We start from the raw sequence: 15,678 nt of genomic DNA, 5'->3' as shown, positions 1-15,678 counted from the left end.
CAGCCTCCGGAACACCTTCCCGATAATATGTCGCATTTACTTTGACACCAGGATCGATGAAAACAATTGGAGAACGCCCATCTGCGGTGACAGCGGCCCAAACCATTATTTGTGGCGGGTGCTGCCTCCTGGTGGCCAACCGATGACTTAGATTCTCGTATGAACGGTCGGTCAAGTAAACCCTATCGTTTTGAGAGTTTACGAATTGCTCAATTGGAAAAATTTTTTCGTCAGAAAACACAATGTTCAGAATTTGACCGCTTTCGGCCAAGTGAAGCAACTGCTTCGCTCTCTCAAGTCTTACTTGTTGCTGCTTCGGTGTGAGATCATGGGACTTGTAAGGCTTGGCCTTAAGCTCATTTTTCAATATGCGCCGGGTGCTGTCATTCAGCAAATTTATAAAAAGCAGATTCAAGTGCGACAGCTGCTCGAACGGTCTGAAGTTGGTTACACTTCGAGTGCCCTGTAAATATGTGTTTTTTCTTGTAGTAACCATAAATTTAAATTTTTCGTTGGCATTTAAGTTCTAACTACTATATAATTCCTTTCCTCGTGAAAGCTCCAAAGCTTTTCCTGTTAAATCTTCAAAACGGTAATAGCAGACTAATAAATTTTCATTAGAAAAGATAAGTTAGCATATTTTAAGGGTAACTGAATTCTGCTTCCACTACTTTTTTTAGTAACGTAGTTCAAAACCTCATTTAAAATAAAAATAAAAAAAATATATACCTATATCTAAATACTACATACATACATAGCTATAAAGTTGAATTCTTTCTTTACCAAACACACTCAGATGAAATCAATTCACTTCTACACCGTGACCAGTATGAGCTTATAATGAAAGCTCTAAAAACTTAAATCGCACATGACGCGCTCAGAAACAATAAAATTATAGTGAGTTTTTAACAGAAATGAGCTCATTATTTAATTTTATAGCAAACCATTTATTTTTTAGTGCCAGATTTTTATTTTATTTTCCATTTAATGTAAACAACAGCAAGAACGGTCATTTGGCTGTATTTATAGTCTTGTTTGAGGGCAATAAATCTGTATGTGTTTCATTCGTTTATCACTTTGTTTATTCCACGCACGTCACTCAAATTCAGTCATATCAATCATAGGTGCAATAAAAACAGAGAACTTGCGAACTTTTAAACGAAAAATAGATTTTGTTTCGCGATGTGCTCTTTGAATGAAACCTGTTACATTGGCGAGTATAATTCTATACGAGCTTGTTTACTTTCAAAAAATGTTCTTGTTGCTTGTGTGGGGGATAATAAAAGTTGAGTTTAATATCCATACTGTAAAAGTATATATTTTTTTTTAAGTTAAATATCTGTTTAATTTAACTTAATGGAATTAAAGCGAAAAATTGAATGCATAGAGAAATCTCTATATATTATTGAAATCAGCAGAAATTTTGAAAGAATAATATTTATCTGTCACTCTTTGAATGGCAGTAGTCAAAAGTAGTCAGACTGAAACTGTCACACGGATATCAAAACGCAACTGTCAAAATATTTAGAAGGCAACGCTCAAACGAATTTCAAATAGGTATCTGATAGATGTCTGATGATAACTGTCACAGTAATGTCAAATAACAGGTGTCAAAGGAATGTCAGGTTACATCCACAGACAAAGTTGGCATCACTGTAGCCATGTTACTCGAAAAATATTACATTTTGTCTTTAAAAATTCTGATTTGAGAAAATATGTATTAAAATGTTACTCATACGCCATAGTGCACACATATTTTCTTCGAATTTTATGCTAATAAAAACTAATTTCCTGTATGAAACTGGTTTTATAACAAACTTCTCTCAATCAGTCTTTGAATTTTTAATCATCTTTATTTGACTTATTCTCAAAAACATTGTTTTGGAAACCCTCATTTGGCCACAACAGTGTTTTACCTACCACTTCACATTTTAACTGCTCACATTTGAATTATACACCAAGCTCAATTGTTTTCACGTGCCTCTATTCCAGTCTACTCCACCGCACATACCATATTAGTTGTTTTGGATTGTGCTAAAGCCGCAGGGAACGTTGGGTAAATATTCGGCCTTACTACGGAATATGAGCGGTCGCCAGCTGTGAGTGCAGCAGAGACAGTAGTAAATGTTTCGCGTTCCACCAATTTGCCTATTTTCCGTTGGCTCGTTGTTTTGTTATTGTGCTTCACATATATTGGACCCAAGAGAAATTCTCGTTATTTGTAATACATACGCATACATCACATACATATGTATGTATGTGCATATGTACATGCAAAATGCTATGATTGTGTGGGTAAATGGCTGCAATTTAAATATTTTCTTTTATATTTCATATTTTCGCTGCAATCACAGCACTTTTGCACATTTATGGCGTTTAATATTTGTGTTGTTATTTTAGTTTGCATGGAGATTTTTAGGTTTGGCAAGTTGTATTGTTAATTGTAATTAATGTTATATAATGAATGAGCAATTGTAGTATGTTCATTTTATTTAAGTTATTTGAGATAAGGTTATATAAGGTTAGGTTATTTGAATATTAAGATTTTACTTGAGTAATAGGACTAGTGAAAACTAACCAAGGACTATCAGCTCGTTTCTTTTATAAGTTAGTGTAAAATATTTGAAGTTAGAGTGGTCATTGCAAGTTAGGTTAGTAAATTGAAATTGGAGTAAATATAGTTAAACCCTAACCATGCTAAAGCGCCAATATAACTTTTGTTCACTAGTTTGTGAATTATCGTATATCATTTTAATACTAGTCATTTTAACTGCTTTCGAATTTCAATTAAAAAAAATGGTGATTTAAATAATGGCATAGCTTCTAACAATTTTGTGACTTTTTCTACAACATATAAATGGATTGATTATTAATTATTTTTCCAACTCTTTCACTTCCAATATATATATATGTATATATAGATATGTTATACCTACAGTCATTTTGACTGCCTTCTGGCAATAGAGGTAGATATAACTAAGCTCCCGTGTTAAGTGAAGCAACTATCATTTCTATAAAAAAAATTGATTAAAAGGAAATTCGCGTGTTGATAAAATATTGCTTTTTGAAAGCAAAAAAAACAATTAAAGCAAAAACTTAGCTTATCGATTTTTTCGTCGATATGTGACAATGGATGAAACATGGCTCCACCAGGTGACTCGAAGTCCAATCGACAGTTATGCGAACGAGCTACATTGAAAAACGCAACAGTCGGAGAAGGTTATCGTGTCTGTATTTTGGAATGTGCAGCGAATAAGTTTTGTTGACTCTACCTTAATGGGTTACATGTTTTTTCTCGGGTAAAAACCAGTCTTTTTTGAAGAATTTTTTTCTCATACAAAAAACTAAATATTTTATATTTTTGTTTGTTACAAACATACACTATTAACAAAGAAATTCCGAAATTTTTGGAAAAAAATATTTTAAACTCGACAATTGCACGCCATTTCCGGTGACCCCTCTGAAAGAAGATGCGCCCGCGTTGGCAGGATCATCTAAAGTGAAAAATACGTGACTAAGTTAAAACCTTAACTTAAACTTCGACGATGATGGATTTTTGGCAGACATCTTTACAAAAAAATTAAAATTCGATTAAAAAGTTTCAATCGAAAAAAAATCCTTTCTTCAAGTCTTTAAGAATCCAAAGGTCTGTGTAAAATTTCATGAAGATCGGTTGAGAATTTCTTGAGAAATCTTGCCAAACGACTTCAACACACTTCGAGAAAACACAGTTTCGAGAAAAACGAGTTTAAAGACGGCGAACTTAGCCCAGCTACTCTCGAGCGCACAAATTCTCATGGCAGTATCTCCGAAACTATTACTTACATCAACTAAAAACTTAGAACAATATTATAGAGAAGTTGTAGAATTTAATAAGACAATAAAAAAATTATATTTTTTTAAACCCGTAATCTCAGGTTTAAGGGGTAAAAGGAAAGCGACTGTTACATAGCATTATTGCACCGCTTAAAAGACTACATCACCGAAAAATGGCCACATTTGAACAAACAGAGGGAATAGATTCTCTAAGACAACGCACCGTGTCACAACCAGTGCCAAAACGATGTCAAAAATTCATGAGTTGGGCTTCGCATTGCTTCCGAATTGGACGTGTTCTCCATATTTGACTCCCAATGATTATTTTCTGTACTTAGATCTCAAGCGAGTCGCTATAATCAGTGTATCACCCATAAAGTGAACTATGTTAAATACAAAAATTGAGTTTCTGCAAACAAAATTTATTTTAGGATGTTATCGACATTTTAATTGACATGTTAAATGAACCAGTTCTGGTCAATTTTGATCAGATATAACTTTAAAAACTTCAACTAAAATATTATTTTTTTCATTATTGAAACTAATTGCAAATTAAACCCATTCAGAAACATGTTATAAATATTTCTTATACCAACTAGTTTTAGATGTCTAAAGATGTGGGCTTCAGATCATTTTAAGCCTTGATCCTGACGAGTGCCCTACAGGACCTTTTGTGGGTGAAAATGCCACAGCTAGATTTAAGTATTGATTGATGGAAGTTCTGTCACCTATTTCTGGCTTGATCAACTATTTCTAATTTTTTTCTTACTCCCATAATTGAAATAAACTTTGCAAAATATATCAGCAATGCCTGAAAAACAGCTTGAAGTATTACAGTCACACGCTTTGCAGATAGCTAAATCTAAAGTAAGTAGAAATGGGACAATCGTAGGCGTTCCTCGAACTATTTGTAGTGTGTGTCTTGACTTTATTCAGCAAATATAGAAACCTATAAGGTTCAAGCCTTGCCTAAACACATTTGAATATCTATAATTAGAGATGTGAAAAAAGTAAGATTCCAGAGAGATATGAAGCCAAATCAACTATGACTCTCAACATCTTCGGATCAATATGACTCAACAACATTATTTGGTGATAAAGTGCTCAGCAATTGTAGCCACAGTAAGACAGTAAAACAGAGACAGCTTGCCACCAGATTTGTAACACCCAAAAGGAAATATCAGAGACCACATAAAGTATATATGCAAATGATCAGCGTGAGGAGCTAAGTCGAGTGACCTTATCCATCTGTCCGTCCGTCTGTCTGTATATATACGAACTAGTCCCTCAGTTTTTAAGATATCGTTTGGAAATTTTGCAAGCGTCATTTTCTCAACAAAAAACTGCTCATTTACCGGAACAGCCGATATCGAACCACCTTAACATAAACCTGTCATGCAAAGTAAACGATCGGCATAAGCTGCTTGTATTGAAACTTTTTGCCTTGATAGGATATCACGCAATTTGTCTCGGATTATTAACACTTTGTTTGTATATTGCTTCGGTGCAGTCAAAGTCAACCTTTTTCTAGTTTTTTTACTTTCTTAAACACATGAGTAGCAACAATAAATTTAGACACTCTCTATAATCGAAAATATTAATGTGTTGACCATGTGAGCAAAAAAGGGAAAATAAATTTATTTTTTTCTGTTCTGCTTATTTCCTTCCTGTTCAGAACAAATTAATTAACCGTTTGTGCTAATTAAGTCACCGGCTACAATGCAACGCTAGTTCATTATATTCCAATTATTATAGCAATTACATTAATTAACGGACAATACAATCGCAAATATTTACAAACTGAAAATGAATGTGACTCGCACTTGTATTGGAGCATATATATACATATACACATAACTAAGATATGTCTGTGCAGCAGGCATAAAGGAGTAAATACACGTGCGCTCAGTAAAAAAGTAAATATGTACATGTATATGTGTACATACATATATAAAGTAAATATAAATAAAAAGCGTAAATGGAGAATGATACAGTGGTTGGCAGCACACACACATAACAATACACCGACAATACTACGAAATTTCTTGGCAGTTCTGGTATATTTGCGGCATTATTCGCTTACTGAAAGGTTTTGGGTATATTCCTAAACTTTTTTTATGTCCAAAAACCCTCATTCGAAACACACTTTAATTTAATTTTAAATTTTATTCCTTATTTTTATATTTTTAAAACATTAATTTAGTGCTTTCCCACTCTTTCCAGTAGGTGCTTTTCTCAACAAATTGTGAATTGTCCGTTTGTCAATTGTTGGATTATGGCAACTGAAAATTTTGCTTAAAAATTTTAGTTTATCAAATTTGTTTGTTGTTTTTTATTGTTTATTGTGCGCAATATTTTTGGTATTTATATTTCTGCTTGCTTATTCTGCTAGATTTTTATGGCACTTATTTATGCGAACTCTAATTTATTAGCAGCAGCCCATGAAGATCTTGATTTATTCACGTGCGCAGAATTGCAATTTCATTTTCGTTTTTATTTTTAATTTTTAATAGCTTTCAATTTTCAATTTCCGAGTTTTATTAGTTTTCTGCGAATGTTTGCAGGCTTTATTTGCATAATTTATAGATCTTGCAATCGTTTTCTTCACATTTATTTCGCATGAAGAGCAAAGGTGGTTCTTGATTGTTTGAAATGTTTGGTCTAATTATTGAATCCATTTCGATTCATAAACTTGCTTATTCGATTTAATTCTATTTCGATGCGGAATGAATGACTAGACTCATAAAAAAATAATATTTTCAGTGCTATATGTATAAGAAAGCGGTAATATTTGCTTTATTTTAGGGTACTTTTGAAATTTTTTAGTAGCTATCATAGCGACAATTAAAAGAATCTGCGAAAACCTTATTGGGAGCAACGTTGGAAAATCATAGATATTTATAACTAAACTCTTACGAAGAACTTGAGGAACATCTTTAATATAAATATATCAGTTCAATACTGAGGAAGATTGAGGATAATGGATATATTGCTACAAATGATTGATTGAGAAGCATTGAATATTGTTTTATGATGTAATTTCCTCATATTTCCTCGAAAGCGCACAGTAAAGCTATGCAGTAAACAGTTCGAACGTGTCCAAAGAAGGGATTTCATTGGCAGCAGGGGTGCACTACGTACAATACTAACGATAGTATTCAATATCCTTTTACACATAACAGCCGGTAGGTACATTGCTGCGCCAGTTGCTATCAGATTAACAACATGGACGCCGTCGCGGAACGTATTTCTAGTTGTATACTCTCCATGTACAGGGATATATGGTTGGTTTAGAACCGCTGGATAGTTCGAAGCTAAAGGAGAATGTTAGAGGAAGAGTTTTTCATTTTGAGCTCTCAATGAACCCTTGCTTCAGACTTTCAGATCACTTTAATGCCTTTTTAGCAGAAGTGGCGTTACGAGTTTTCGAGAGAAAAATTCTGCGAAAGATTTATGGTCCTTTGCGCATTGGCCACGGCGAATATTGCATCCGATGGAACGATGAGCTGTACGAGAAATACGACGACATTGACATAGTTCAGCGAATTAAAAGACAGCGGCTACGCTGGCTAGGTCATGTTGTCCGGATGGATGAAAACACTCCAGCTCTGAAAGTATTCGACGCTGTACCCGCCGGGGAAACAGAGGAAGAGGAAGACCTCCACTCCGTTGGAAGGACCAAGTGGAGAAGGACCTGGCTTCGCTTGGAATATCAATTGGCGCCACGCAGCGAAAAGAAGAAACGACTGGCGCGCTGTTGTTAGCTCGGCTATAATCGCGTAAGCCGTGCTAAGAACTTTAAGAAGAAGTGGCTGGAGTTAAAGTAGCAGCAACTCCTTCTTCAAATTGCAACTACTTTCAAGAAATAACACAGTTGCAATACAGGCCTCGAGCTCGAGCTGACAGTCTAGTGAAATTAGTATGGAAGTATCCGGAACGAACCCGGATTTATTATCCGGTCAAAGACTGTCAACTGTGTAGAATTCTGCCGCTGCAACAATAATACTCATAACAGCAGTGTGGAAATGTACAAATCATTAGCAGTGGCATCAAACTACTTGCATATTAGACTTGGTTGGATGATTAAACACAGTGATAAAGACGATGAGCCTCTAAGAGAGGGCACACTTAACAAAATACAGCTTAGGAGTCCGTTCCTGCCCTCTTGTATTCCGGTGCTGGATCTAGAGACCTTGCATGTGCTTAGAAAGCGTTAGTCAACACCTAGCAAATGTGCGCTTGCGAAAACTTTCTGCATCAAAGTGGAACGTAAGAGTTCTATGAATTACTTACTCTTAGCAAGGTCTTAATAATGCGAGTTCAAACCAGAAACTGGCCTTTTGGCAGCCATGGAAGAAGATAAGTTGAAAAGAACTAAATATTTTTTCTGCTTTCGTCAGACTAAGGTTGCAGCTCCTAGGTTGTCACACCTTCTACGAACCAGGTGAATTGGTTGGAAATGAAACTGCATTGATCGATAAATTTGTGGCAGGCTCAAGATGCAATGCCGATATGTGATGGTCTTATTGATCCATTCTTTGTAACTTTAGGAATAACAAGGAATCGCCACTAACTTTTAAAATGGCATTATTTGTAGCTTCATGAATTTCAGGCTATTTACCTAACTTATCTTTCATTTTCCGATCGAAGCTGTTTTACCCCCATGATTCAAGGAATTTAGAGTTTCCATAACAATATCTAGTATCTAGATGCTAATTAAATCCAACTAAATGGTGGAACAACTCAAAGAAAACCTGAAATCATCGCTTCATTGGAACGAACTTTTATTCAGAGATTAGCAAAATTAGAATTTTGTAAAATATTCGACTAAAACTGAAAATTCGGCAGTAAAATTGGTAGATTCGGACATACATATACATATATATGTTCCAAGATTTAGCTATGAGCATCTTGGCGATTTTTGTTGCACTCTCTTAGCTCTCACACCGATTTGAGACATATTTGGTGGCCGGCACTTTTGCATGAAATAAAGGGAATCAGTTCATGCACCCAAAGTTAACTCAAAAGGATATAATAGCATTAACTTTTTCGATTAACTATCCCAAGTTTATATTGGTCTGAATGCGCGATTTCTGAACAAAATTAGTTGATAATCTTACATGGATGGCATTAGTTTACATCCTCCTCTACTCCTTGTATAACCAGTATACTTACTTCGATCTGCCCAGTTAACTTTGGATTGGAAGTACCATATCTTAGCTCTTCCATAATCGTTTATGAAACCTTTTTTTATATAACATTCGAGTACTTTCAAATATAAATATTAAAAAAATAAATTTTTAAAATTTAAAATTCCAAAAAGGGCAGTATGTGACAACCCAAAATATTGCAAAATATGAACAAAGAAACCCTTTTGATGCGCAAGGCTCTGCTCATGTATATGCCAGCCCATAAATGCCACCAAGAATGACACAAATTATGCATTCGCATGGTTTTCAACTTCTTACCGCTCTTTTTGCTTTTTATAAGCGGCTTTTATAAAAATTAAAATCCGCTCATGCCACGTTTTTTTTTTATTTTTTTGTTTGTCTTTTGCGTTATGCGCGTTTTTCCACCCTTCTGGCGTTGACTGAGTGAATGATGACATGCAAACTAGGGATTTCATGTTTTTCGCTTGTTTTGTTTGCATTTGCACTTGAGTTCGCCCAAACAAATACATATGCAGCATATTGTACAACAAGACTAACGGTTGCGGATTTTGCAAGCTTTTGTCTCGCGTAGTAAAAAATCAATAATTGAAAATATGAATTATCTGTGGATTTCAAGGACACGCCGCAAGGCTTAGTTGGTTTTTGGCATAAATCCTGCCGAGCCGAATGCCAGGCATTTTTAATTTTTGGCAGCGGCTTGTGGCGCAAATTATTATGGTAAATCATTTAATTCAACAGAAATGCTGCAATGTTCGCTGGCTTTTGATGTTGATTACTAACGTAAAGGTTGCGTTCGAAAAAGTTACTCATACGCCAAGGAGAGTGGCGATGAACGAAATTTTATACAAAAATGTTTAGATTTTGAAACAAATTTTCCTTTTTAGGAAAGCTCTAAATTGTTTTCACACAACATTTAATCTAACAAAACTACAACAAAAACAATATAAGTGTGGAGTAAGTGAATATTACTCATACGCCATGGTGACTTATAAATAATGTAAATAATGTGTTTCTATAAACCAACATTTTGTTTTGGAAAAACATGATATATTTTACATATTTTTCAAATTTAAGTCGTATTTATGGAAATGGAGCTATATAACGGTTTTAGTAAAACCAAGTGAACCTTATGTATAAATATTAGGTTATATTTCTAACTATAATAGACTTCAATTTTATGTGAAAACAAGCAAAAACGTTAACTGCGGCTACACGGCAGCTATAGTATAGTATATAGTCCTTCAGAGAAGCATTTCTTACAACATAAAACGGTATAAGAAGATCTTTATACCGACTTGGATTGATAATTTTGTATGGCAGCTATATGCTATAATGGTCCGATCTGATTAATATTTTGGGAGATTATAGTGTTACGTTCAACAATAATGTGTGCCAAATTTTGTGAAGATAACTTGTCAAATAAAAAAGTTTCCATACAGTAAGGAAATAATAATAATAATAATAATATACCCTACTGATTACACTCCTCCTCCTGCCTCCAACCGACGCAGAGGCAGCAATCCTGAACTAGTTTAATTGGCCGAAGTCATAAAAGGCAAGAGAGTTTTAAGCGTTATGATCTCAAGCTGCTCAGCTACAGAAACAAAAGTATTTCAACAGCCGAAATTAAGAATTGGATTAAAGTTTATAATTATTAAATGTTACTTGTTAAAACTAGATAAAATAATTTTTTTTAATGGTAAAGAATTGAGTCTGATTAGATCAAATTGCATGCTGGAATGAAAAATGAAAATCATGACATATACGGCAGGAATGGTTCGTATGTAACTCAAAGTTTGTTCTAGAAAATTTGTAAGTAGAGGTATTCCAACTTCTGCCTGGTAGGGCAGAGCAGAAGCTGTTAAAATTAATATCAGATAAGAGATGGTGGGCTACAGACTGACCCATTCATGAGTTTTATAAGAAATATTATACCAAGTATCTCCCTACGACTAGCGAGTGTCGGAGATTTATAAGTTTTAAACGGTATAATTTAAGGGTGAAGATTTAAACTGGAAATCTCAAATGCAAAATGATTTAAGGCAGGTAGCCAAAAATCGTTTTTGGTTTGGACTCTAACTCTATCCGAATGGACTTGGTAACTAGGGACTTCCAAACCACAGAAGCATACTCCAATATAGGCCTCACCAGAGATGTAAAAAGAATTTTTGTGGTAAGCGGATCTCTAAATTCTTTAGACCAACGTTTAATAAGATCCTAAGAGCGCCTTTTAGCTTTACAAAAGCCGTGGAAGATGCATGTGAAGATTTACAAATTGAGTTTGGGGCATTCATAGTTACTCCCAGATTTCCAACACGAAACTGCATACCTTGCTCCAACCTAAAGTGCTTTTGTATTACGTAATGAGGGTAAGGTCTACATGTGTCCATTACGTGAAAATCACATCGTTTCTTTCCATTTTTAAGGGTTCAATGGCATGTCATTTCTATCACTGCAAGAAAGTCTAGGTTGTTTGGAAGCCCATTTGCAATTGACATTCTTTCGCTGTTTGAAGTATATGTTTGAAAAGCCTTACATCGTCGGTTATATAATAAAACTTTTAAAATCCTTAATAACAAATTATATGTCGTTAATAAATAACAAGAACAGAAGTTGACCAAGATGGCTACCTACGAAGAACGCCTGAAGGAACATTGATTATATGTCACAGAAAGAGTATCTTTGGGGCCATGATCTGTGTTGAATTTCTATTTAATAAGATAAGAAACAACCATTTTAGAAGATATTGGTTTGAAAACCCAGAAGATCAAGTTTATTCAAAAGAATTGAATGGTTTAATTTTATCAAAAGCTTTTACTAAAATCTGTATATATATATAATTCGGCCAGTTTGTACTACATACATGACATTATTGTCCGATTTGAACAATTTGGTATGAAATTGTGGCATTGATAAAAATATCTCATCAAATAACACAAAATATACAACAAAATTGCAAAAAATTATGAAAAGTTTGAGTAAAGAAATGTTGCTCATACGCCATGGCGGAGAATATGAATATTTTTTTTTAATCTTTTAGTCTTTAGTATTCCTAGGGAGAAATATTCTTGGAAATCAATGATAAAAAAAAATTTAATTAACTTATTAAACATGATTTTTACACGAAAACACTCAGAACAATATCTAGGATGAAACTGCATAGAAAACCAATTACACAAAACACTCACCTGAAAAATTCAGCATAATAAACATTAAACTTTCTCCATCCAAACTATAACTTGACTTTCTTCTACACTTTTTACTTTCATATTCCATGCCCATACAAATATAGGCGTCATCAATCGTGGCGATTCGTTTCGACGTCGCCGCTCGCGCAGCAACAGTTTGGCACCGGTGAGCCCCATACACCCGCGTCTGGGTGGCGGTGGCGGCATTGGCGGCAGTGTTGGTGGTGGCATTAATGGCGATTACACGGGCGCACAGGATGAACCGCAACAACAACAGCCGGTGGAAGTGTTTCGCGTAGATATGCTCGGTGCATCTGGCGTTGGCAAACAGGCGTTGATCCAGCAATTTCGAACGTCAGACTGCATTAATGCATACGATGGACCAGGTGAGTGGTAGAAAAAAGAGATAAAAAATATAGTTTAAGAAATTTGTATTGAAATTTAAGTAAAATAGGAGTAAAATATGGGAAATTAGTTGCTTCAAAAATCTCAAGTATTGAAGATTGATAAGGGTGTAGGTTACACAGTCTAATATATCGTCACTTAAAATGCAAAACAACGTATCATCAAAAAATACTCGACAATCGCTGCCAAATATAAAAACCAATATACAAACATTTTATAACCAAAACTCTATTTTTTTTTCAATATGAGTGTATGATAACCAATATATACCCAATATATAACCAATTTATAACCAAAACCCGTATCTTATGAAAATAGATGAAGTTATATTGCATTTTAGGTGACGATATGCAAGTAACAACAAGAAAAAAATGACTTCGACCGTACGCCAGCTATAATATGCTTCACAGGTGCAATTTATATGACATCTATAAGAAATAGCGGTTCCATCTGAACTATTTGCTGGGTGATCTTACCTTTGACTTAAATAATAATTTACGCTAAATTTCGTGAAGGTACATAGTCAAATGAAACAGTTTTTCATACAAGAACTTGATTTTGAGCGTTCAATTTGTATGGCAGCTATATGCTATAGTGGCCCGATCTGAACAATTTTTTCGAAAATAGTATATTTGTCTTAGAAAATACTTCACGCCGAATTTCTTGCAGATATCTTATCAAATAGACAAGTTCTCCATACAAAAATTAGTTGATTTTTGGTCATTTGTATGGCTGATATCACAGTCCAATATCGGCTTCTTGGTGCCAGAAAAAAATAAAAAGTGGAAAGCTAGCTAAGGATTGTGAAGCTATTGTTTCGATGAGGAATCTGTCGAATCTTAATAGGACCAATGAAGCAGAACTAAAGAGTCACAACCAGAAATTGCATTGTTGAAAAAGCACAGGACACAACAAAATCTATTTATTAGAAGTGCAGTGCCCTAATATTCATATGTTTATAATTATTTGTTTATTTTTCTCGTAAATCATCAATATATCAATAGCTTAAAATACCAATAACTTTCGAAATAATATTAAAATTTGCAATTTTGCAATGCTAAAAGCACCCGCAACATTTAAAAAGTAAGCAATAAGCACAAAAATCCGCAAAACCGCAATTAAAATTTCATTTCAAATGGATCCTATTAAAACTAAACAAAATTTTAATTGCCATAAATTTTAATGCCACATGCAATACCGTTTTGTAGCTGTGAATTTTGTGAGCCAATATAAATCAAAAATAATTTCACTTAACACCTGATGCAACCGCAGCCAAGCGAATGCATATACCGTTATGAAATGGTGAGCAGCTGCGACTACTAATGCCGCTTAAACCCAACACCCACCAGCCACATAACGCGCGCCGCACATAATTGCCACACACAGTGTGCTGAGGATGTGCTCACTGCAACTGGAAATTGAATTACAAATCTGACACACGCACACACAGACAAATGCATGGTGGCGCATGTGAATGCTGGCAATGAAAAATAATTTGATTAAATTGTCACTCATACGCCCGGGTGTGGCTGACTGCCGCTGGTTGTGGTCATTGCATTATCAACGCACCGCTGTTAAGCATATTTAATTTTAATACAGTATAATTGGTGGCAGATCTATGCATGTGTGTGAGTGTGTGTCTGTATATAAGTGTATGTTTGTGCGTTTGTATATAAGTGTATGTGTTTGCGTGTGGATTTTTTGCTTGCTAAGGCAGTGACGTGTTGACCACACAACTTTTGCAGTGGTTTATGGACGAACGCCTCGTTTTCAGCTGCAGAGATTGCCTGTCAGGCACAAATAAGCACATACATACAGACATGCATATATACTATATACATACATGCATGCATGTGCCATATAAAATGTATCTGCTGCTATTTTCATGCAAATTATCCACCACAGTAATCAATTTATCAATTACTCAGCCACAAGATTTATATGCACAAATTGGCGTGCTGCTGTGGTGACATACATACAAATGGGTATATATAGTATATATACAGCAGCAGTGACCACAAGTGAAGAGTATCTGTCTGAGCAGTCAATTTTCAGGCAATTTACTCACTTTTTTCATATCGGTCAACTATATTTTGTTAATTTTCCCATCATTATTGTTTTTGTTGCTGTATTTATTGTAAAAAAAAACATTAATTTTCGTTGTATAAACAAATCAGCGCATGTCACTCACTACTTTCAAGGTCATGTGACTTTGCCACACCTTTTGGCACTTTGAACTTCTTCCTCTGTTATGATAAAAAAGTCATTTCCAGTTCTGCTAAAAAACGTCTCCCCATTTCTCTTTTCTTTAGTAATTTTTCTAATTTCATACCACAAAATTTTTATTTAATTTTTTTTTTGCAGAATGCGATGTTGCGGAGCAGAATATTTCAATAATTCTAAATGGCATCGAATCGGAATTGAAGTTCTCCACGGGACAACAGGATAACAAGGTGAGTGCAATGGTGCAGGAAGCCTTTGTAGCAAGCTAATTGAGTGTAATATTGTGAGCGCTGAAAGCGTTTGCATAGAGAAAAGGTGTAGAAATTGCAAGGACAAGCAGTTTCATGATTGCTTTTCTTTTGACTGTCGAATGAGTTCAATGTTTTGCTGAATTGACGCTAATTGATTGCGATTCGGTGAATTCGACAGTGATTGGAAAGCGATTGCAAAGAGAAGGTAGGGACAATTAGTAGTGGGTATTTCTTGTAATATTATACTATAAAATAAACCACACCTGGTGCTAACATAACATTATTTTCTTAAAGAAAGTTTTTTTAAAGTGTTATATATCCATTTTGCAACATGTTGCTGCCGAATTTATTAGTTTTGTTTACGGTAGTTTGCATCACCTAAAACTAATCGAATTAGATATAGGGTTATAGGGTTATATAACCTAAATATACTGTATATAAAAGACCATGATGACGAGACGAGATGAAATACGAGTGACTATCCTTTGTCTACCAGTACCTAGGTACCTAGAAAGTTCGGCTGAAATCGGACAAAGCACAACGACTTCCTATAAAATACAACTTTAAATTATATCAGATTCATTCACTTTCCTTTCAAGTATGTAATCAAGTTTGATATGATCA

At 34.6% G+C, this 15,678-nt stretch overlaps 1 protein-coding gene across 3 annotated transcripts in view; it reads left to right on the top strand.

The window, feature by feature from the left end:
* LOC120771560 (GTP-binding protein RAD) overlaps positions 1-15,678 on the top strand; it is a 159,965-nt gene that overhangs the window by 132,299 nt on the left and 11,988 nt on the right. For all 3 annotated transcript variants that reach the window (XM_040099623.1, XM_040099624.1, XM_040099622.1), the window contains 2 exons: positions 12,280-12,561; positions 14,945-15,033. In XM_040099623.1, coding sequence (XP_039955557.1) covers positions 12,280-12,561; positions 14,945-15,033 — 371 coding nt within the window. The remainder of the gene's footprint in view (positions 1-12,279; positions 12,562-14,944; positions 15,034-15,678) is intronic.

This window comes from Bactrocera tryoni, chromosome 3 (assembly GCF_016617805.1).
Source record: "Bactrocera tryoni isolate S06 chromosome 3, CSIRO_BtryS06_freeze2, whole genome shotgun sequence".
Lineage (NCBI taxonomy): Eukaryota > Metazoa > Arthropoda > Insecta > Diptera > Tephritidae > Bactrocera > Bactrocera tryoni.
The sequence above is the reverse complement of the archived record's forward strand: the minus strand, read 5'-3'. Positions and strand labels throughout refer to the sequence as shown.